This window comes from Lepisosteus oculatus, chromosome 4 (assembly GCF_040954835.1).
Source record: "Lepisosteus oculatus isolate fLepOcu1 chromosome 4, fLepOcu1.hap2, whole genome shotgun sequence".
Lineage (NCBI taxonomy): Eukaryota > Metazoa > Chordata > Actinopteri > Semionotiformes > Lepisosteidae > Lepisosteus > Lepisosteus oculatus.
The window spans coordinates 65,521,708-65,544,796 of NC_090699.1; the positions used below are offsets into that span (position 1 = coordinate 65,521,708).

The 23,089-nt window shown below is 52.0% G+C and overlaps 1 protein-coding gene across 4 annotated transcripts in view; it reads left to right on the top strand.

Moving 5' to 3' along the window:
• Nucleotides 1-23,089, top strand: part of celsr3 (cadherin, EGF LAG seven-pass G-type receptor 3) — a 58,790-nt gene that overhangs the window by 19,559 nt on the left and 16,142 nt on the right. For all 4 annotated transcript variants that reach the window (XM_069189578.1, XM_069189580.1, XM_069189579.1 and 1 more), the window contains exons 4-20: nt 2,453-2,675; nt 3,481-3,596; nt 3,690-3,778; nt 4,307-4,464; nt 4,723-4,886; nt 5,382-5,507; nt 5,613-5,782; nt 6,141-6,326; nt 6,440-6,550; nt 10,440-10,608; nt 17,614-17,755; nt 18,264-18,384; nt 19,363-19,546; nt 20,188-20,289; nt 20,547-20,641; nt 20,929-21,138; nt 21,737-21,920. In XM_069189578.1, the coding sequence (XP_069045679.1) occupies nt 2,453-2,675; nt 3,481-3,596; nt 3,690-3,778; nt 4,307-4,464; nt 4,723-4,886; nt 5,382-5,507; nt 5,613-5,782; nt 6,141-6,326; nt 6,440-6,550; nt 10,440-10,608; nt 17,614-17,755; nt 18,264-18,384; nt 19,363-19,546; nt 20,188-20,289; nt 20,547-20,641; nt 20,929-21,138; nt 21,737-21,920 (2,550 nt within the window). The remainder of the gene's footprint in view (nt 1-2,452; nt 2,676-3,480; nt 3,597-3,689; nt 3,779-4,306; nt 4,465-4,722; nt 4,887-5,381; nt 5,508-5,612; nt 5,783-6,140; nt 6,327-6,439; nt 6,551-10,439; nt 10,609-17,613; nt 17,756-18,263; nt 18,385-19,362; nt 19,547-20,187; nt 20,290-20,546; nt 20,642-20,928; nt 21,139-21,736; nt 21,921-23,089) is intronic.

Genomic DNA, 23,089 nt, shown 5'->3' on the forward strand with positions numbered 1-23,089 from the left:
AGCGTAATTTGTTAGTTTTTTGTTTTTTAGTTTTTTATCAGGCAGCAACAGGTTAATTAAAAAGGTTCGTCTTTTGCCTCATCTCATCACAGGCAGGGATTAGGGTAGTTGGAAATGTAACTCCTTTTCATCTCAGTCTAATTGCATTTAAATCAGACTCAATACCGTCAATAATGGCCTGTATTATATTGGAGGAAGGCTGATATCATCTTCCCAGAGAGCCTCCGAATGAGTGTCCTCACACCGGAGGGACACAACTACTGAGCACAGAGCCACACACTGCAAACGTGTCTGCAAGCAAGCACACACACGCAGACACACACAAGCATACACACACATGCACACACCCAAGCACAAAAGTGCTGATGGCCATGTGCTGCTAACACACACACAAATAAAAATCATTGCACACCCATTTGTATCCCCATATATATAATTATCAACAAACATTTCTTGATATTCACAACAGATTACTATTATTATTATTATTATTATTATGAAAAATCACAGACTGGCTTGCAGCCGTCTCTTCCCTCTCTCTTCCACTTTTCCTGCCCTCGCCCTCCCTCCACTGAATTCCATCTGATTGGCCTGACGATCATTAACAGGATTGGCAAAGCAATTACATCTTCATTCCAAGCAGGGGAGACCCAGTCCCGCTCGTTTTAATAGGGCGCCACTAAATCACCAGCTCCTGAAGGCCACCACCAGCCTGTGATCAATTGGACTAGTGATTGGTTAGATTAAGTCATTTAAGAACGGCCCTCATCAGCTCTCTTACTCACGCAAATTGCTGGTCAGATTGATCAGTGACTCGGAAGTGTTCTTGATTGATAGAAACAGGTGATTTGGGACAAATTAAAGGCAGGAGACCTGTGTTTCAAACGATACACTGAGTATCCCTCCCTCCCTTGTGAAAACCTATGAAACAGACATAGGATCTAATCAAATTAATCAGTGGAATAAAGAAAATGAATTGAATATGTGAACTGTGTGAAATAAGGAGCAGGCCTAGTGATGTATTTCTGATTCTTGTGATGGTACAGTGGTGCTAGGAAGTTTGTGAGAATTTTCTGAATTTCTGCATAAATTTGACAGATCAGATCTTCATCTAAGTCATAAAAATAGATAAATTGAACCCAGTAAAACAAATAACACACAAAAGGATAAACGTTTTCATTCATTTATTGGTCAAAATTATCCAACATTAAATGTCTTTGTCGGCAAAAGTATGTGAACCTCTAGGATTATCAGTTCAGTTAAGGGGATAATTAGAGTCAGGAGTGTCAATCAATGGGATGACAATCAGGTGTGAGTTTGGGGGGGCCCTGCCCTATTTAAAAACATAAACCTGGGTCCTTAGTATTAGTCTGGTCTTCATCATGCAGGTGAATGCCTTGATCAAAGGAGGTTTCTGAGGACCTTGGAAAAAGAGTTGTTGATGCTGGAAAAGGTTACAAAATGATTTCTAAAGACTTTGGGCTTCACCAGTCCACTGTCAGGCCGATAGTGTACAAATGGAGAAAATTCAACAGCATTGTCACTCTCCCCAGGAGTGGTCGTTCAACAGGAATCACTCCAAGAGCAAGGTGTATAATATTCCGGGAGATCACAAGGAACCCCAGGGTAATGTCTAAAGATCTGCAGTCCTCTCTTGCACTGGCTAACGACAGTGTTCATGAGTCCATGAAGCTCAACAGAAGGTGGGCCCTGAAGCAAGATGGCGACCCTGAACATGCAAGTCAGTCTATCAGAGAATGGGTGAAGTGGAAGAAATGTTGTGTTCTGGAATGGCCGAGTCGTTTCAAATAAGTGTTGTGGCAGGACCAAAGGTGGGGGTTCATGCGAGAAAGCCCCCCAACATCCCCGAGGTGAAGCAGTTCTGTAAGGAGGACCGGGCCACAGTTCCTCCAAGCTGATGTGTGGAACTGATCAACAGTTACCGTATATGAAAGTTTGGTTGAAGTCATTGCTGCTCAAGGGGGGGGTCACGCCAGTTACTGAAGCAGAGGCTCACATGCTTTTTCCGACAAAGACTTTTAATGTTGGATCAGTAAATGAATGGAAAAACTATATCCTTTTGTGTGATTGTTTTATTGGGTTCTCTCTTTTTTATGACTGAGATGAAGCTCTAATCACGTTTTAGGTCAGAGTCATGGGAAAATTCGAGCACCACTGTATGTGTATGAAGCCGGTCTGACTGATGTCTGTGTCGCTCTTGTCTCCTGCCTCACTGTGTTAACAGTGCCATTAACTGGCCATAATGCAGTGTCTGGTTAACCCTTCTCACTCTGGTGAGGGAATAGGGGGCTAGGGGCTGTGAGAGACTGTGTGTAGTACGGTGCACAGGTGATGGACTGATCTAGACTGCATGCTGATGGCCTGGCCTCTCGAGAAACTGCCCCCTCTCTCTGACCCGAGCCCTGTGCCGTCCGGCCTCTTCCTCCGCCAGGTGACCGCTGCGAGGTGGACCGCAGGAAGGGGCGCTGTGTCCCGGGGGTGTGCCGGAACGGGGGGACGTGCCGGGACCTGGCGGAGGGGGGGTTCCGCTGCGACTGCCCGGCCGGGGGGTTCGAGCGCCCCTACTGCGCCGTCTCCGCGCGCTCCTTCCCCCCGAAGTCCTTCGTCATGTTCCGGGGTCTGCGGCAGCGTTTCCACCTGTCCATCTCGCTCTCGTGAGTCCAGCTCCCTCGGACGCCGTAGCTCGAGGGAACGTTTCCGCAGGTCTCTCCTCCCGGCGGCTGTCAGGGTGTATGACGCTGCCCTGGGCCAGGACTGTCAGCCCTTCATCTGCTCCTCTAGGGACAGCATGTTTGCTCCATTGTACTTTTTGGACAATCAGTCTGTATGAACCTATGCCCATTTTGCACATATTTTGTTTTTACAGTGGCTATGATCAGCACATTTTGCACACACCTGTGTATTTATTCATCTTTATTTATTTTGTTGCCTTTTGTTTTATCACTATTCTGATGTCTTTTTTGCTCGTCTTGGGCTGGACTGCTGTAACACATCGATTTCCCTACGGGATTAATAAAGTATTATCTATCTATCTAGCTCAGCGCACCGGGGGTGCTGGGGCACAGGGGGAAAGGGGTGGCTCTGTGCACAACGCGATTGTGTAGCTCTGTGCAGAATGTGATTGGATGGGTCTGTGCAGATTTTTTTTTTTTATGGAGTTGTGCAGCACTGAGCAGAATGATTGGGTTTGATGGAGTTGTGTAACACTGTTCAGAACGTGAGTGTTTGATGGACTTGTGTGACTGTGTTTGATGGAGTTGTGCGGCACTGTGGCCTACTTTTAACGCAGTATAGTAAAGTATTAAACAGTTTGGTATAGTAACATGTCCCGTTACTAATAGTACAGCATAGTTGCACACTACACAACGGCATAGCTCAGCATGGCTCATCTTAGCTCAGCACCGTTCTGAATGCTGAATGCCCGGCTCTGACCCGCTCCTCCCCCTGTCCGTCCCCCAGCTTCGCCACGCTGGAGAGCAGCGGACTGCTGCTGTATAACGGGCGCTTCAACGAGAAGCACGACTTCATCGCGCTGGAGATCGTGGAGGGGCAGGTGCAGCTCAAGTACTCCACAGGTCCGTCTCGCCTCTGCTGCCTCTCTGCTCAAAGGCCTTTTTCCACCTGTACTCGGCCTCTGACCTCTCCCTGTCTTGTTCGCCTGTCCTCAGGTGAGTCCTCCACCCAGGTGAGCCCCTACCTGCCCGGGGGAGTGAGCGATGGCAACTGGCACACAGTCCAGATCCACTACTACAACAAGGTACACTGCCTGCCTGTCTGTCTGCCTGCCTGCCAGCCCACCTCTCTGCCTGGTGTAAGAGACTCCCAGGATCTCCTCAGCCTCAGTCTCATAGTCGGCCTCTTCGCTGGCAGGCAGTGATGAAGGAAGACTAGGTTTTCCTTTGTCCAGTATTCAAGGTGAACAGCCCAGAGTCTAGACTTTAGCTACCTCCCTGCCCTCCCTTTCCTCCTCCCCACCCTTCCGTCAGCTGAGAGCTTCCTTGCCCCCTCAGCCACTGGCCAGGCCCGGCCGGCGCTTATCTACGGCCTGGAAACCTCCATGAACTGCAAGTTTCAGGCGCCCCCTAGTGGATGTTCAGTCTAACTGCATACAGGGGGTTTGTCTTGTCTATGGGGCCAGAGCATCCCGGAGTCTGCCTGTCTGCCTGTGTTGTCTCCCGTCCGCCTGTCAGTTCCCTACGCCCCCTTGCCCCGTCCTCCTGTGCGCCAAGCGTCCTCTCAGGCGGTGTCCCTACAGTGTCCCTCTGGCTCTCCCTCTGCCCCTCAGCCCAAGCGCAGTGCGGCGGGCGAGGCACAGGGCCCCTCGGAGCAGAAGGCGGCGGTGCTGACGGTGGACGACTGCGACACGGCTGTGGCCCTGACCTTCGGCCAGCAGATCAGCAACTACAGCTGTGCGGCCCAGGGCCTGCAGAGCAGCTCCAAGAAGTGAGTTCCCGCTCAGTTAATTGAATAATTGGCTTTCCCAATTAAGCAATTAGACCAATTAAGTATTTCAAGCTTGGATGGATGGTCCCTCTGGTCCTCGGGGGACAGTTTAGCGAGCCCTGCCCTCTGATGCCCGGCTCAGCAGAGTATTAGCTGAAAAGGCTCACAGCAGTGCCTCTGCGGGAGCAGTGGTGTGTGTCCCTGTACTCTTCTTCTGTCATCTTTGCTCTGTCTCTCCTCTCTCCTCCGTGCTCGCAGGTCCCTGGACCTGACCGGCCCCCTGCTGCTGGGCGGCGTCCCCAACCTCCCTGGGAATTTTCCGGTGCAGAGCCGCGAGTTCATCGGCTGCATGCGGGACCTGCACATCGACAACCGCCCCGTCGACATGGCGACCTACATCGCCAACAACGGCACGCTGCCCGGTCAGTCCCCCGGCCCGCGGGATATCTGCTGAAGAGCAGTGTTACAGAGGGGGGCTCCGTCGCTCCCTCCCGTCCTCCTGAATCTTTCTCCCTCCGTCCCTGTCCTTCTCTCCTCCACTCTGTGCGCCTCTCCATCCCTCCCTCCCTCTCTCTCTCTCTCGCTTACTCTTTCCCTCCTCTCTCACATTCTCCACTTTCTCCTTCCTCCTTTCTCATGCTCCACTCTCCCTCTCCTGTCTCTTTCACTCTCTCCTCTCACTCCTTTCCCTCCCTCCTGTCTCTCTTCCTACTTCACTCTCTTCCTCTCTCCGCTCTCCCTCTCCTGTCTCTTTCACTCTCTCCTCTCACTCCTTTCCCTCCCTCCTGTCTCTCTTCCTACTTCACTCTCTTCCTCTCTCCGCTCTCACTCTCTCCTCTCACTCCTTTCCCTCTCTCCTGTCTCTCTTCCTACTTCACTCTCTTCCTCTCTCCTCTCTCCCCTCTCCTGTCTCCCAGGCTGCAGTGCCAAGCTGCCGTTCTGTAAGGTCAACCCCTGCCAGAACGGAGGAACCTGCCGGGTCAGCTGGGAGACCTTCTCCTGCGACTGCCCCCTGGGCTTCGGGGGCAAGGACTGCAGCCACGGTGAGTCCGGCGGTCGCGCAGACCGGCAGGAGGGCACGCCGGGACAGCTGCACCCTCCTGGGGATTGACCTTCTGTCCCTCCCCTCTCCCCCCATCTCTGAGCAGTGATGCACCACCCTCACCGCTTCCTGGGGAACAGCGCCCTCTGGTGGGACCTGAAGGGGGAGGCGACGATCTCGATGCCCTGGTACCTGGGACTGGTGTTCCGGACCAGGGGCAGCGATGGAGTGCTTCTGCAGGCGCAGGCTGGGCAGTACACCAACATCCTCTTCCAGGTCAGAGAGAGACCCCTGCAGACCAGTATGAAACCGCCACCGGCTGTACTACACCAGTACAGAGCTGGCGTGACTAAGCTGTGATGGTACACAGTCTACTAGTTCAGGTTGCATCTCTAATTCAGCGTATCGCTGGTTGTGGTGATGGCCAGGTTATATCTAATTTTGGATGTCTACTTTAATCTCTGCATCTGCGTTGCATACATTGAGAGTGTAATTGGGCAGTACAAAATGGCACTGACCGGTACGGGGTGTCACTGACCGGTACGGGGTGTCAGCAGTACAGAGTGTGATGGAGCATCGCAGATTCTCGGCTGAGTGTTGCTCTGCTAACCCCGTGTCCCGCCCGTGGGTGCAGCTGTCCGGAGGCCAGCTGGTGTTCTCGGTGAGCCGCGGGTCGACCCGTGCGGTCAGGCTGCTGCTGGACGCGGTGGCGGTGGACGACGGCCGCTGGCACAACCTGCAGCTGGAGCTGCGCAACGTGAGCAGCGGGAGGGACGCGCGCTACGTCGCCACCGTCCGGCTCGACTTCGGCCTCTTCCAGGTGCGTCAGGCGGGTGTGCGGCCCGGTCCCGCGTCCACGCGGCTGTCTGTGTGCGGGCGCGTCCAGCAGTGTCTCCGAGTTGGTAATGCCCTCTCTGTCCCCCTCTCTCCCAGGGGACAGTGGTAGTGGGCAGTGAGCTCCATGGGCTCAAAGTGAAACACCTGCATGTTGGGGGCATCCTGGGGGCTGGAGAGGTGCAGAGCGGCATGAAGGGCTGCATTCAGGTGAGTCTGACACCTGTGTAAACACACCTGTCTGTACACACTGTGTGCAGCTGAGACTGACACCTGTATCAACACACCTGTCTGTACACACTGTGTGCAGCTGAGACTGATACCTGTGTAAGCACACCTGTCTGTACACACTGTGTGCAGGTGAGTCTGACACCTGTATCAACACACCTGTCTGTACACACTGTGTGCAGCTGAGTCTGACACCTGTGTAAACACACCTGTCTGTACACACTGTGTGCAGCTGAGACTGACACCTGTATCAACACACCTGTCTGTACACACTGTGTCCAGCTGAGTCTGATACCTGTATTAACACACCTGTCTGTACACACTGTGTCCAGCTGAGTCTGATACCTGTATCAACACACCTGTCTGTACACACTGTGTGCAGCTGAGTCTGATACCTGTGTAAACACACCTGTCTGTACACACTGTGTGCAGCTGAGACTGACACCTGTATCAACACACCTGTCTGTACACACTGTGTCCAGCTGAGTCTGATACCTGTATTAACACACCTGTCTGTACACACTGTGTCCAGCTGAGTCTGATACCTGTATCAACACACCTGTCTGTACACACTGTGTGCAGCTGAGTCTGATACCTGTGTAAACACACCTGTCTGTACACACTGTGTGCAGGTGAGTCTGATACCTGTGTAAGCACACCTGTCTGTACACACTGTGTGCAGGTGAGTCTGATACCTGTATCAGCACACCTGTCTGTACACACTGTGTGCAGCTGAGACTGATACCTGTATCAACACACCTGTCTGTACACACTGTGTGCAGCTGAGTCTGATACCTGTGTAAACACACCTGTCTGTACACACTGTGTGCAGCTGAGTCTGATACCTGTATCAACACACCTGTCTGTACACACTGTGTGCAGGTGAGACTGATACCTGTATCAACACACCTGTCTGTACACACTGTGTGCAGCTGAGTCTGATACCTGTGTAAACACACCTGTCTGTACACACTGTGTGCAGCTGAGTCTGACACCTGTATCAACACACCTGTCTGTACACACTGTGTCCAGCTGAGTCTGACACCTGTGTAAGCACACCTGTCTGTACACACTGTGTGCAGCTGAGTCTGACACCTGTATTAACACACCTGTCTGTACACACTGTGTGCAGCTGAGTCTGATACCTGTATCAACACACCTGTCTGTACACACTGTGTGCAGCTGAGTCTGACACCTGTATCAACACACCTGTCTGTACACACTGTGTGCAGCTGAGTCTGATACCTGTGTAAACACACCTGTCTGTACACACTGTGTGCAGCTGAGACTGATACCTGTATCAGCACACCTGTCTGTACACACTGTGTGCAGCTGAGTCTGACACCTGTATCAGCACACCTGTCTGTACACACTGTGTGCAGCTGAGTCTGATACCTGTATCAACACACCTGTCTGTACACACTGTGTGCAGCTGAGACTGATACCTGTATCAGCACACCTGTCTGTACACACTGTGTGCAGGTGAGTCTGATACCTGTGTAAACACACCTGTCTGTACACACTGTGTGCAGCTGAGTCTGATACCTGTATCAACACACCTGTCTGTACACACTGTGTGCAGCTGAGTCTGACACCTGTATCAACACACCTGTCTGTACACACTGTGTGCAGCTGAGACTGATACCTGTATTAACACACCTGTCTGTACACACTGTGTGCAGCTGAGACTGATACCTGTATCAGCACACCTGTCTGTACACACTGTGTGCAGGTGAGTCTGATACCTGTGTAAACACACCTGTCTGTACACACTGTGTGCAGCTGAGTCTGACACCTGTATCAACACACCTGTCTGTACACACTGTGTGCAGCTGAGACTGATACCTGTATCAGCACACCTGTCTGTACACACTGTGTGCAGGTGAGACTGATACCTGTATCAGCACACCTGTCTGTACACACTGTGTGCAGGTGAGTCTGATACCTGTGTAAACACACCTGTCTGTACACACTGTGTGCAGGTGAGTCTGATACCTGTGTAAGCACACCTGTCTGTACACACTGTGTGCAGGTGAGTCTGATACCTGTATCAGCACACCTGTCTGTACACACTGTGTGCAGCTGAGACTGATACCTGTATCAACACACCTGTCTGTACACACTGTGTGCAGCTGAGTCTGATACCTGTGTAAACACACCTGTCTGTACACACTGTGTGCAGCTGAGTCTGATACCTGTATCAACACACCTGTCTGTACACACTGTGTGCAGGTGAGACTGATACCTGTATCAACACACCTGTCTGTACACACTGTGTGCAGCTGAGTCTGACACCTGTATCAACACACCTGTCTGTACACACTGTGTCCAGCTGAGTCTGACACCTGTGTAAGCACACCTGTCTGTACACACTGTGTGCAGCTGAGTCTGACACCTGTATTAACACACCTGTCTGTACACACTGTGTGCAGCTGAGTCTGATACCTGTATCAACACACCTGTCTGTACACACTGTGTGCAGCTGAGTCTGACACCTGTATCAACACACCTGTCTGTACACACTGTGTGCAGCTGAGTCTGATACCTGTGTAAACACACCTGTCTGTACACACTGTGTGCAGCTGAGTCTGATACCTGTGTAAACACACCTGTCTGTACACACTGTGTGCAGCTGAGTCTGACACCTGTATCAACACACCTGTCTGTACACACTGTGTGCAGCTGAGTCTGATACCTGTGTAAACACACCTGTCTGTACACACTGTGTGCAGCTGAGTCTGATACCTGTATTAACACACCTGTCTGTACACACTGTGTGCAGCTGAGTCTGATACCTGTATTAACACACCTGTCTGTACACACTGTGTGCAGGTGAGTCTGACACCTGTATCAACACACCTGTCTGTACACACTGTGTGCAGCTGAGTCTGACACCTGTGTAAACACACCTGTCTGTACACACTGTGTGCAGCTGAGACTGATACCTGTATCAACACACCTGTCTGTACACACTGTGTGCAGGTGAGTCTGACACCTGTATCAACACACCTGTCTGTACACACTGTGTGCAGCTGAGTCTGATACCTGTGTAAACACACCTGTCTGTACACACTGTGTGCAGCTGAGTCTGATACCTGTGTAAACACACCTGTCTGTACACACTGTGTGCAGGTGGGTCTCACGCCTGTATTAACACACCTGTCTGTACACACTGTGTGCAGCTGAGTCTGATACCTGTGTAAACACACCTGTCTGTACACACTGTGTGCAGGTGAGACTGATACCTGTATCAGCACACCTGTCTGTACACACTGTGTGCAGGTGAGACTGATACCTGTATCAACACACCTGTCTGTACACACTGTGTGCAGGTGAGACTGATACCTGTATCAGCACACCTGTCTGTACACACTGTGTGCAGCTGAGTCTGATACCTGTGTAAACACACCTGTCTGTACACACTGTGTGCAGGTGAGTCTGACACCTGTATCAGCACACCTGTCTGTACACACTGTGTCCAGCTGAGTCTGACACCTGTGTAAACACACCTGTCTGTACACACTGTGTGCAGGTGAGTCTGATACCTGTGTAAACACACCTGTCTGTACACACTGTGTGCAGCTGAGTCTGACACCTGTATCAGCACACCTGTCTGTACACACTGTGTGCAGCTGAGTCTGACACCTGTATCAGCACACCTGTCTGTACACACTGTGTGCAGCTGAGTCTGACACCTGTATCAGCACACCTGTCTGTACACACTGTGTGCAGCTGAGTCTGACACCTGTATCAGCACACATCTATGTACATTCCACGTTCTGGAGAATTTGACATTTGATATCTGTCTCTCTGTCCCTCTGTCTGCCCATGTGTCTGTGTTTCTGTCTCTGTCCCCCTGTCTGTCCATCAGGGGGTGCGTCTGGGGGACACTCCTTCAGGAACCCCCCTGCCGAAACCATCCCGCTCAATAAGAGTGGAAGCGGGGTGCAGTGTGGGGAACCCCTGTGACTCCAAGCCCTGCCCCCCTAACAGTGAGTGCATCGACGAGTGGGAGCGAGCCAGCTGCCGCTGTTATCCAGGTACATTACACCTGCCTGACTGTCTGTATGACTGAGCTCATCTCTGCCTGACTGTCTGTATGACTGAGCTCATCTCTGCCTGACTGTCTGTATGACTGAGCTCATCTCTGCCTGACTGTCTGTATGACTGAGCTCATCTCATCTCTCATGTCTGCCTGACTGTCTGTATGACTGAGCTCATCTCTGCCTGACTGTCTGTATGACTGAGCTCATCTCTGCCTGACTGTCTGTATGACTGAGCTCATCTCTGCCTGACTGTCTGTATGACTGAGCTCATCTCATCTCTCATGTCTGCCTGACTGTCTGTATGACTGAGCTCATCTCATCTCTCATGTCTGCCTGACTGTCTGTATGACTGAGCTCATCTCTGCCTGACTGTCTGTATGACTGAGCTCATCTCTGCCTGACTGTCTGTATGACTGAGCTCATCTCTGCCTGACTGTCTGTATGACTGAGCTCATCTCTGCCTGACTGTCTGCCTGACTGAGCTCATCTCTGCCTGACTGTCTGCCTGACTGAGCTCATCTCTGCCTGACTGTCTGCCTGACTGAGCTCATCTCTGCCTGACTGTCTGCCTGACTGAGCTCATCTCTGCCTGACTGTCTGCCTGACTGAGCTCATCTCTGCCTGACTGTCTGTATGACTGAGCTCATCTCTGCCTGACTGTCTGTATGACTGAGCTCATCTCTGCCTGACTGTCTGTATGACTGAGCTCATCTCTGCCTGACTGTCTGTATGACTGAGCTCATCTCTGCCTGACTGTCTGTATGACTGAGCTCATCTCTGCCTGACTGTCTGTATGACTGAGCTCATCTCTGCCTGACTGTCTGCCTGACTGAGCTCATCTCTGCCTGACTGTCTGTATGACTGAGCTCATCTCTGCCTGACTGGCTGTATGACTGAGCTCATCTCTGCCTGACTGTCTGTATGACTGAGCTCATCTCTGCCTGACTGTCTGTATGACTGAGCTCATCTCTGCCTGACTGTCTGTATGACTGAGCTCATCTCTGCCTGACTGGCTGTATGACTGAGCTCATCTCTGCCTGACTGGCTGTATGACTGAGCTCATCTCTGCCTGACTGTCTGTATGACTGAGCTCATCTCTGCCTGACTGTCTGCCTGACTGAGCTCATCTCTGCCTGACTGTCTGTATGACTGAGCTCATCTCTGCCTGACTGTCTGCCTGACTGAGCTCATCTCTGCCTGACTGTCTGTATGACTGAGCTCATCTCTGCCTGACTGTCTGTATGACTGAGCTCATCTCTGCCTGACTGTCTGTATGACTGAGCTCATCTCTGCCTGACTGTCTGTATGACTGAGCTCATCTCTGCCTGACTGTCTGTATGACTGAGCTCATCTCTGCCTGACTGTCTGTATGACTGAGCTCATCTCTGCCTGACTGTCTGTATGACTGAGCTCATCTCTGCCTGACTGTCTGTATGACTGAGCTCATCTCTGCCTGACTGTCTGTATGACTGAGCTCATCTCTGCCTGACTGTCTGTATGACTGAGCTCATCTCTGCCTGACTGTCTGTATGACTGAGCTCATCTCTGCCTGACTGTCTGTATGACTGAGCTCATCTCTGCCTGACTGTCTGTATGACTGAGCTCATCTCTGCCTGACTGTCTGTATGACTGAGCTCATCTCTGCCTGACTGTCTGTATGACTGAGCTCATCTCTGCCTGACTGTCTGTATGACTGAGCTCATCTCTGCCTGACTGTCTGCCTGACTGAGCTCATCTCTGCCTGACTGTCTGCCTGACTGAGCTCATCTCTGCCTGACTGTCTGCCTGACTGAGCTCATCTCTGCCTGACTGTCTGCCTGACTGAGCTCATCTCTGCCTGACTGTCTGCCTGACTGAGCTCATCTCTGCCTGACTGTCTGTATGACTGAGCTCATCTCTGCCTGACTGTCTGTATGACTGAGCTCATCTCTGCCTGACTGTCTGTATGACTGAGCTCATCTCTGCCTGACTGTCTGTATGACTGAGCTCATCTCTGCCTGACTGTCTGTATGACTGAGCTCATCTCTGCCTGACTGTCTGCCTGACTGAGCTCATCTCTGCCTGACTGTCTGTATGACTGAGCTCATCTCTGCCTGACTGGCTGTATGACTGAGCTCATCTCTGCCTGACTGTCTGTATGACTGAGCTCATCTCTGCCTGACTGTCTGTATGACTGAGCTCATCTCTGCCTGACTGTCTGTATGACTGAGCTCATCTCTGCCTGACTGTCTGTATGACTGAGCTCATCTCTGCCTGACTGTCTGTATGACTGAGCTCATCTCTGCCTGACTGGCTGTATGACTGAGCTCATCTCTGCCTGACTGTCTGTATGACTGAGCTCATCTCTGCCTGACTGTCTGTATGACTGAGCTCATCTCTGCCTGACTGTCTGTATGACTGAGCTCATCTCTGCCTGACTGTCTGTATGACTGAGCTCATCTCTGCCTGACTGTCTGTATGACTGAGCTCATCTCTGCCTGACTGTCTGCCTGACTGAGCTCATCTCTGCCTGACTGTCTGCCTGACTGAGCTCATCTCTGCCTGACTGTCTGCCTGACTGAGCTCATCTCTGCCTGACTGTCTGCCTGACTGAGCTCATCTCTGCCTGACTGTCTGTATGACTGAGCTCATCTCTGCCTGACTGTCTGTATGACTGAGCTCATCTCTGCCTGACTGTCTGTATGACTGAGCTCATCTCTGCCTGACTGTCTGTATGACTGAGCTCATCTCTGCCTGACTGTCTGTATGACTGAGCTCATCTCTGCCTGACTGTCTGTATGACTGAGCTCATCTCTGCCTGACTGTCTGTATGACTGAGCTCATCTCTGCCTGACTGTCTGTATGACTGAGCTCATCTCTGCCTGACTGTCTGCCTGACTGAGCTCATCTCTGCCTGACTGTCTGTATGACTGAGCTCATCTCTGCCTGACTGTCTGTATGACTGAGCTCATCTCTGCCTGACTGTCTGTATGACTGAGCTCATCTCTGCCTGACTGTCTGTATGACTGGGCTCATCTCTGCCTGACTGGCTGTATGACTGAGCTCATCTCTGCCTGACTGTCTGTATGACTGAGCTCATCTCTGCCTGACTGTCTGCCTGACTGAGCTCATCTCTGCCTGACTGTCTGCCTGACTGAGCTCATCTCTGCCTGACTGTCTGCCTGACTGAGCTCATCTCTGCCTGACTGTCTGTATGACTGAGCTCATGTCTGCCTGACTGTCTGTATGACTGAGCTCATCTCTGCCTGACTGTCTGTATGACTGAGCTCATCTCTGCCTGACTGTCTGTATGACTGAGCTCATCTCTGCCTGACTGTCTGTATGACTGAGCTCATCTCTGCCTGACTGTCTGTATGACTGAGCTCATCTCTGCCTGACTGTCTGTATGACTGAGCTCATCTCTGCCTGACTGTCTGTATGACTGGGCTCATCTCTGCCTGACTGGCTGTATGACTGAGCTCATCTCTGCCTGACTGTCTGTATGACTGAGCTCATCTCTGCCTGACTGTCTGCCTGACTGAGCTCATCTCTGCCTGACTGTCTGTATGACTGAGCTCATCTCTGCCTGACTGTCTGTATGACTGAGCTCATCTCTGCCTGACTGTCTGTATGACTGAGCTCATCTCTGCCTGACTGTCTGTATGACTGAGCTCATCTCTGCCTGACTGTCTGTATGACTGAGCTCATCTCTGCCTGACTGTCTGCCTGACTGAGCTCATCTCTGCCTGACTGTCTGCCTGACTGAGCTCATCTCTGCCTGACTGTCTGCCTGACTGAGCTCATCTCTGCCTGACTGTCTGTATGACTGAGCTCATCTCTGCCTGACTGTCTGTATGACTGAGCTCATCTCTGCCTGACTGTCTGTATGACTGAGCTCATCTCTGCCTGACTGTCTGTATGACTGGGCTCATCTCTGCCTGACTGGCTGTATGACTGAGCTCATCTCTGCCTGACTGTCTGTATGACTGAGCTCATCTCTGCCTGACTGTCTGCCTGACTGAGCTCATCTCTGCCTGACTGTCTGCCTGACTGAGCTCATCTCTGCCTGACTGTCTGCCTGACTGAGCTCATCTCTGCCTGACTGTCTGTATGACTGAGCTCATCTCTGCCTGACTGTCTGTATGACTGAGCTCATCTCTGCCTGACTGTCTGTATGACTGAGCTCATCTCTGCCTGACTGTCTGTATGACTGGGCTCATCTCTGCCTGACTGGCTGTATGACTGAGCTCATCTCTGCCTGACTGGCTGTATGACTGAGCTCATCTCTGCCTGACTGTCTGCCTGACTGAGCTCATCTCTGCCTGACTGTCTGTATGACTGAGCTCATCTCTGCCTGACTGTCTGTATGACTGAGCTCATCTCTGCCTGACTGTCTGTATGACTGAGCTCATCTCTGCCTGACTGTCTGTATGACTGAGCTCATCTCTGCCTGACTGTCTGTATGACTGAGCTCATCTCTGCCTGACTGTCTGTATGACTGAGCTCATCTCTGCCTGACTGTCTGCCTGACTGAGCTCATCTCTGCCTGACTGTCTGCCTGACTGAGCTCATCTCTGCCTGACTGTCTGCCTGACTGAGCTCATCTCTGCCTGACTGTCTGTATGACTGAGCTCATCTCTGCCTGACTGTCTGTATGACTGAGCTCATCTCTGCCTGACTGTCTGTATGACTGAGCTCATGTCTGCCTGACTGTCTGTATGACTGAGCTCATCTCTGCCTGACTGTCTGTATGACTGAGCTCATCTCTGCCTGACTGTCTGTATGACTGAGCTCATCTCTGCCTGACTGGCTGTATGACTGAGCTCATGTCTGCCTGACTGTCTGTATGACTGAGCTCATCTCTGCCTGACTGTCTGTATGACTGAGCTCATCTCTGCCTGACTGGCTGTATGACTGAGCTCATCTCTGCCTGACTGGCTGTATGACTGAGCTCATCTCTGCCTGACTGTCTGTATGACTGAGCTCATCTCTGCCTGACTGTCTGTATGACTGAGCTCATCTCTGCCTGACTGTCTGTATGACTGAGCTCATCTCTGCCTGACTGTCTGTATGACTGAGCTCATGTCTGCCTGACTGTCTGTATGACTGAGCTCATCTCTGCCTGACTGTCTGTATGACTGAGCTCATCTCTGCCTGACTGTCTGTATGACTGAGCTCATCTCTGCCTGACTGTCTGTATGACTGAGCTCATCTCTGCCTGACTGTCTGTATGACTGAGCTCATCTCTGCCTGACTGGCTGCCTGATTACCTGTCAGTCTATCTGACTTCCTGCTTTGCTGTAAGATTGACTGTCTGTCTGCCTGACTCTCCATCTGCCTGCCTGTCGGACTGAGAACTGCCTGTCTGTATGACTGTCTGTCTAACTGAGTAACTGCCTGTCTGTCTGACTGTAAGACTGAGTAACTGTCTGTCTGTCTGCCTGTCTGTAAGACTAGCTCTCTGTCCACCTGTCTGTATGACTGATTAACTTTCTGTCTGCCTGCCTGCCTGTGACGGAGTGTTTGCCTGTCTGTCTGACTAACTGACTGTCCGCCTGTCTGTATGACTGATTAAGTTTCTGTCTGCCTGTCTGTAAGACTAGCTCTCTGTCCACCTGTCTGTACGACTGATTAACTTTCTGTCTGCCTGCCTGTGACGGAGTGTTTGCCTGTCTGTAAGACTAGCTCTCTGTCCACCTGTCTGTACGACTGATTAACTTTCTGTCTGCCTGAATCGGTGACTGTCTGTCTGACTGTAAGACTAGCTCTCTGTCCACCTGTCTGTATGACTGATTAACTTTCTGTCTGCCTGCCTGCCTGTGACGGAGTGTTTGCCTGTCTGTCTGACTAGCTCTCTGTCCACCTGTCTGTACGACTGATTAACTTTCTGTCTGCCTGAATCGGTGACTGTCTGTCTGACTGTAAGACTAGCTCTCTGTCCACCTGTCTGTATGACTGATTAACTTTCTGTCTGCCTGCCTGCCTGTGACGGAGTGTTTGCCTGTCTGTCTGACTAGCTCTCTGTCCACCTGTCTGTATGACTGATTAACTTTCTGTCTGCCTGACTCAGTGACTGTCTGTCTGACTGTAAGACTAGCTCTCTGTCTGCCTGTCTGTCTGACTGAGTGATGAAAAGGGTGGGCAGGGGAAACAGAAAGACAGAGGGGGAGGAGTGCAGAGCTTGGGGGCAAGAAGAGGGAGAAGACAAGGGGTGGAGAGGGGGCCGGGGAGGGATGGAGAGAAAGGAGATGAAAGGCCTAGAAGGAGAGCAGGAGGAGAAAACAGGAAGCCGGAAGGAGGGAGAGGAGGCGGAAGAAAAGGGTAAGAAAGAAGGAGAGAGAGGAGATGGCAAGCGAGCAAACATGCTCCTTAATTAACACCAAACATGATCAACTCAATTTTAATTAGTGTATCATTAATTGCTAATAAACCTCCGGAATTAGCTTTTGTAAAGAGCGAGAGGAATAAAAGACTTTTACAAAAAGTTTGCCTTTGTAACCTCTAAACTGTGCATTATTCCTTCACATCTTCTGGTGCTAATTCAGTGATTAACAATTAATTAACAGTCAGTGTTATATAAAGGGCATGCTAATTAGAGTGAAGAGAACTAATTAGGAAATGTGTGACTGTGCAGTTTCTCTAGTAGCAACAGAGCAAAGCACTGGGGACCTGATGTTGTCACTGATGCTATCTGCCTGTCTCTCAGTCTCTCTGCCTGTCACTTAATCTCTCAGCTTCTGTCCATCTCTCAGCCTCTTTGCCTGTCCATCAGTCTCTCTGCCCGTCTGTCTCTCAACCTTTGTCTGTCTGCCTCAGTCTCCCTGTCTGTCCCTCAGCCTGAACCTGAAGGTTTCTAGCCTGTCTGTTCCTGATATTGTGTCCACCTCTCTGTCCTGGGTGTCTCATGGGTTTTGTCTTTTTAATGACGCTTTCTACATTTTGTGTGCAACTGTCCACCTGGTACACTGTCCTTAATGTCTCCTGCTCTGCTTGTCTGTCTGCCTATATGTGGCTGTCCAGGCTACTATGGGAAGGACTGTATAGATGCCTGTCAGCTGAACCCCTGTGAGAATGAAGCTCAGTGCCACCACAGGCGCAACAGCTCCCATGGGTACACCTGTGACTGCAAGGATAACCACTTCGGGCAGTACTGCCAGCACAGGTGAGCTCGCTGTACTGGACTCTGTACTCCAGTCACTCTTCTGCTGGGAGGTGAAGTTTTGTCCTGGTTTTAGGTCTTTAAAAGGTTTTCCAGTTATTTGCTCCATCTACATATCAGTCTTGAGAAGCTTCCCAGTCCCTGCTGATGAGATGAACTATATAACCTAATGCTGTCATCACCATGCTTGATAGTAAGGATAGTGTTGACTCGCATTTATTCTGAATCACTATTATTGCACACAGACAGAGGACACTCAAATAATCATGTGGCACAATAAGGTAATTTTGTGCACCTACTATAAATTAATTAAGGTTTGCCACAGCAAAGAGTTTGAATACATAGCAACAAACATTTATTGCGAATTTAGAGTGTCCTGACACGAAGTTTAAAAAAAAACAGAAACGCAAAAAAACACTGTTTGTGGTACAGGTTAAGTGTGTGTGTGTGTGTGTGTGTGTGTGTGTGTGTGTCAGTCTCTGACCGTGTGTTTCTGCGCTGCCCCCTACAGGACAGAACAGCAGTGCCCGCGAGGGTGGTGGGGCAGTCCGACCTGTGGGCCCTGCCACTGTGACGCCAACAAGGGATTCGACCCCAACTGCAACAAGACCAATGGGCAGTGCCACTGCAAGGTCAGGACAAGGGCACAGGCCCTTCCGAGAGCAGCATCGGTGTTGCTCGCTGGAACGTCACTCCCCACAGGGCTGCTACTGCTGAACTCACCAGAGCTTGGACTACCACTGCAGCATTGCCTCTAGTAACTGTTACTCAAGGAGCATTAGTGCTGCTGCTGCCACACTGCTCACAGTGAAACACTGATGCTGCTGCCTGTAGTACCATTGCCTCTAGTAACTGTTACTCTAGGAGTACTGGTGCTACTGCTGCCACACTGCTCACAGTGAAACACTGATGCTGCTGCCTGTAGTACCATTGCCTCTAGTAACTGTTACTCTAGGAGTACTGGTGCTACTGCTGCCACACTGCTCACAGTGAAACACTGATGCTGCTGCCTGTAGTACCATTGCCTCTAGTAACTGTTACTCTAGGAGTACTGGTGCTACTGCTGCCACACTGCTCACAGTGAAACACTGATGCTGCTGCCTGTAGTAGCATTGCCTCTAGTAACTGTTACTCTAGGAGTATTAGTACTACTACTGCCACACTGCTCACAGTAAAACACTGATGATGCTGCCTGTAGTAGCATTGCCTCTAGTAACTGTTACTCAAGGAGTATTAGTGCTGCTGCTGCCACACTGCTCACAGTAAAACACTGACGCTGCTGCCTGTAGTAGCGTTGCCTCTAGTAACTGTTACTCTAGGAGTATTAGTGCTGCTGCTGCCTGTAGTAGCATTGCCTCTAGTAACTATTACTCAAGGAGTATTAGTGCTGCTGCTGCCACACTGCTCACAGTTAAACACTGACGCTTCTGCCTGTAGTAGCGTTGCCTCTAGTAACTGTTACTCTAGGAGTATTAGTACAACATAGTGACTCTGATATCAGCAGTAGTGCTACTACCACTCAGTCCGAGATGACAGCAGTAGCAGGCGGGCCCATCAGGGGTCCAGTGGGGAGCTCTGACCGTGACGCCGTGTGTCTCCGGGCTCTGCAGGAGTTCCACTACCGCCCGCGGGGCAGCGACTCCTGCCTGCCCTGTGACTGTTACCCCGTGGGCTCGTTCTCCCGGGCCTGTGACCCCGAGAGCGGGCAGTGCCAGTGCCGGCCGGGCGTCATGGGGCGCCAGTGCAACGCCTGCGACAACCCCTTTGCCGAGGTCACCCAGAACGGCTGCGAGGGTGAGTCCTGAACGGGGCGAGGGGGGTCCCCAAAGCACACACACGCGCGCAGAGACACACGCACACACGCACGCACATGCGCACAGGCACACACGCAAAGACACACACACTTAGACACATGCTCGCGCATGCGCACACACGCACGGACACGCACACACACAAACTCTCCAGGTCCACTCAGCCTGAGTACCGGGGGTAACAGGCCGGCCAGAGGGTGATGCTGACCACAGCACTGCCACCTCCAGTCGGATGGGTGAGGAAAAATGCTGGCCCTTGCCCCCCATTCCCCCATGGGCCTTTATGGCCTGAAAAGGGGACCTACTGTACCCTAGGAACAATTCTACAGATACCTACAGCCTCCCCCTGGAGGGCTATTTTGGAATCGCAGCTCCCTGCAGATGTGATTAGACAAGTGCTAACTTTCCCTGTCTCTTTTAGTGCTGTAGAAAATCAGATGCTGAATGAGGAGTGTTTACATTTCAGATTTTATTGCACTCAGTTGTGCCACAGTGTACTGCAGCAGCCTGAAGTTATATTAACAGTATGCTGGTCGTGATCCCTTCATTCCTCTCTCTTTTGCTTTTTACTTATCTGTTTCCCTGTCCTCTTGCTCTCTCTGTTTCCCCCCTGTCTCCAAGCAGTGATCTACGACGGCTGTCCTAAAACAATCACAGCTGGGATCTGGTGGCCCAGGACCAAGTTCAGTCTTCCTGCAGCAGTTCCTTGTCCCAAAGGCTCCCTGGGTGAGCGACTGTTTTAGGTCTCCCTTCCCGAGCACTTGATCCCTGTGTCCTGATCACCTGGCGCCTGTGTCCTGATCACCTGGTGTCACGATCTCCTGATCACCTGGTGTCACGATCTCCTGATCACCTGGTGTCCTGATCTCCTGATCACCTGGTGTCCTGATCTCCTGATCTCCTGGTGCCTGTGTCCTGATCTCCTGGTCACGCTGTCCCGATGGCCTGGTCTCTGTGTCCTGACCTGGTTTGTCCCCTGTCAGGAGCGGCTGTCCGACACTGCGATATGGAGAAGGGATGGCTGGACCCTGACCTCTTCAACTGCACCTCCCCAGCCTTCATGGAGCTCAACACTGCGGTGAGAGAGGGGGAGTGGAGGAGAGAGGAAGGGGGGTCGGGGGGCGAGGTAGTGAGAGAGAGAGAGGGGAGGAAGGAGACGCAGGCCACTGTAGAGGGAGAATAAGGAGAGAGGAAGAAGAAGATGGAAAAATCTCTGCCCTGTTTGCGTGAGTTTACCAGAGAAAGAGACAAAGAACCGAGAGAGTTGTGGTGCCTGGGGAGGAGTGCTAAAGACTCACACGAGCCTCGGGTAACACCACTGTGGTAATGGCAAAGTGTGTGTGTGTGTGTGCGTTTCTCCCACAGCTGGAGGCTCTGGAGAGGAACGAGACGCAGCTCAGCACCATCGAGGCCAAGAAACTGGCCCACCAGCTCCGCGACGTCGCCGAGGGGACTGGCCGTTTCTACGGCAACGACCTCCAGATCGCCGACAGGATGCTGCACCGCCTGCTCGGGTTCGAGAGCCGACAGACCGGCTTCGGGCTGACCGCCACTCAGGACGCCCACTTCAACGAGGTGAGAGAGGGAGGGATGAGGAGGGAGATTGCTGGTGGAGTTTTTATTGTCTCGATGCACACTCTCACACGCATGCACAGACACAGGCGTGTGCACGCGCACACACGGGTGTCCCCTTTGCCACACGGGAAGACGGAGACGTGAGGACAGCCTTGTCAGGTCCCGCACCGCGTCTCGGACTCCGCAGCGCCGAGCAGGAGGCTCGGTGCCGATTGGAGAGAGACGTGCGCCTCTCTGGTGTCCCTGCTGGCCTGCGGTCTCCTGGGAAGTCTCGGGTGTCGCTTTTCCAAACACCGTCCTCGGCGTTGCTGCCCCTCTGCCCCACTCGGTCTCCACGGCCTGGGGATTCTGAGTGACCCGGCCCAGGCTCGAACCCGTTACTCCTGGATCGTAGGGCCCGACTTGAGCTCAGAGCAAGTGCTTTGACAGGTTGGGCCACTTTTAAATGCATCTTAAAACGCATCTCTCCCTCTGTCTTTCGAGTATGTGCGTGTGCATCGTGTCGCCAATTGCCCCCTGGGGATAATAAACACACTCTCTCTCCTACCTGTCCCTCCTTCTCTGTGCCAATCTCCTCCTCTCCCCTCTCTCCCTCTAGAACCTGGTGCGCGGGTGCAGCACAGTTCTGGGTCCGAGCAGCGCCTGGCTGTGGCGGTCGCTGTCTCTGGGCGAGCGGGGGGCTGCTGGGCTGGCGGAACTGCTGGAGGAGTACGCCCGCACCCTGGCACAGAACATGAAGCTCACCTACCTCAACCCTGTGGCCATCGTGGCCCCTAACATTGGTGAGGAGCCCCAGCAATCGTTCTATGTGCACCCCAGGGCTGCAGGTCATAGTGTGCGCATGGCAGTCCTAGAACAGTAGTAGTAGTAGCACTAGTACTCCTAGAGTAACAGTTACTAGAGGCAATGCTACTAAGGGCAGCAGCGTCAGTGTTTTACCGTGAGCAGTGTGGCAGCAGTAGTACTAATACTCCTAGAGTAACAGTTACTAGAGGCAATGCTACTACAGGCAGCAGCAGCACAAATACTCCTAGAGTAACAGTTACTAGAGGAAATGCTACAACAGGCAGCAGCGTCAGTGTTTTACTGTGAGCAGTGTGGCAGTAGTACTAATACTCCTAGAGTAACAGTTACTAGAGGCAATGCTACTAAGGGCAGCAGCGTCAGTGTTTTACTGTGAGCAGTGTGGCAGTAGTAGTACTAATACTCCTAGAGTAACAGTTACTAGAGGCAACGCTACTACAGGCAGCAGCGTCAGTGTTTTACTGTGAGCAGTGTGGCAGCAGTAGTAGTCCTAGGACCTAGGTCCTAGAAGGCACTGGTGCCTTCATCGTTTTCTCCCCTCGTGTTCCTAGTTCATTGAGTAGTACTGCTCTGACCTTCCTCTCGGTCTACCCACTGAGCAGGTTATGGCAGAGGCACAGGTGTGTACGGTACTGGAGCGGGTTATGGCAGACTCACAGGTGTGTACGGTACTGGAGCGGGTTATGGCAGACTCACAGGTGTGTACGGTACTGGAGTGGGTTATGGCAGAGGCACAGGTGTGTACGGTACTGGAGCAGGTTATGGCAGACTCACAGGTGTGTACGGTACTGGAGCGGGTTATGGCAGAGGCACAGGTGTGTACGGTACTGGAGCAGGTTATGGCAGAGGCACAGGTGTGTACGGTACTGGAGCGGGTTATGGCAGACTCACAGGTGTGTACGGTACTGGAGCGGGTTATGGCAGACTCACAGGTGTGTACGGTACTGGAGCGGGTTATGGCAGACTCACAGGTGTGTACGGTACTGGAGCGGGTTATGGCAGAGGCACAGGTGTGTACGGTACTGGAGCGGGTTATGGCAGACTCACAGGTGTGTACGGTACTGGAGGGGGTTATGGCAGACTCACAGGTGTGTACGGTACTGGAGCGGGTTATGGCAGACTCACAGGTGTGTACGGTACTGGAGGG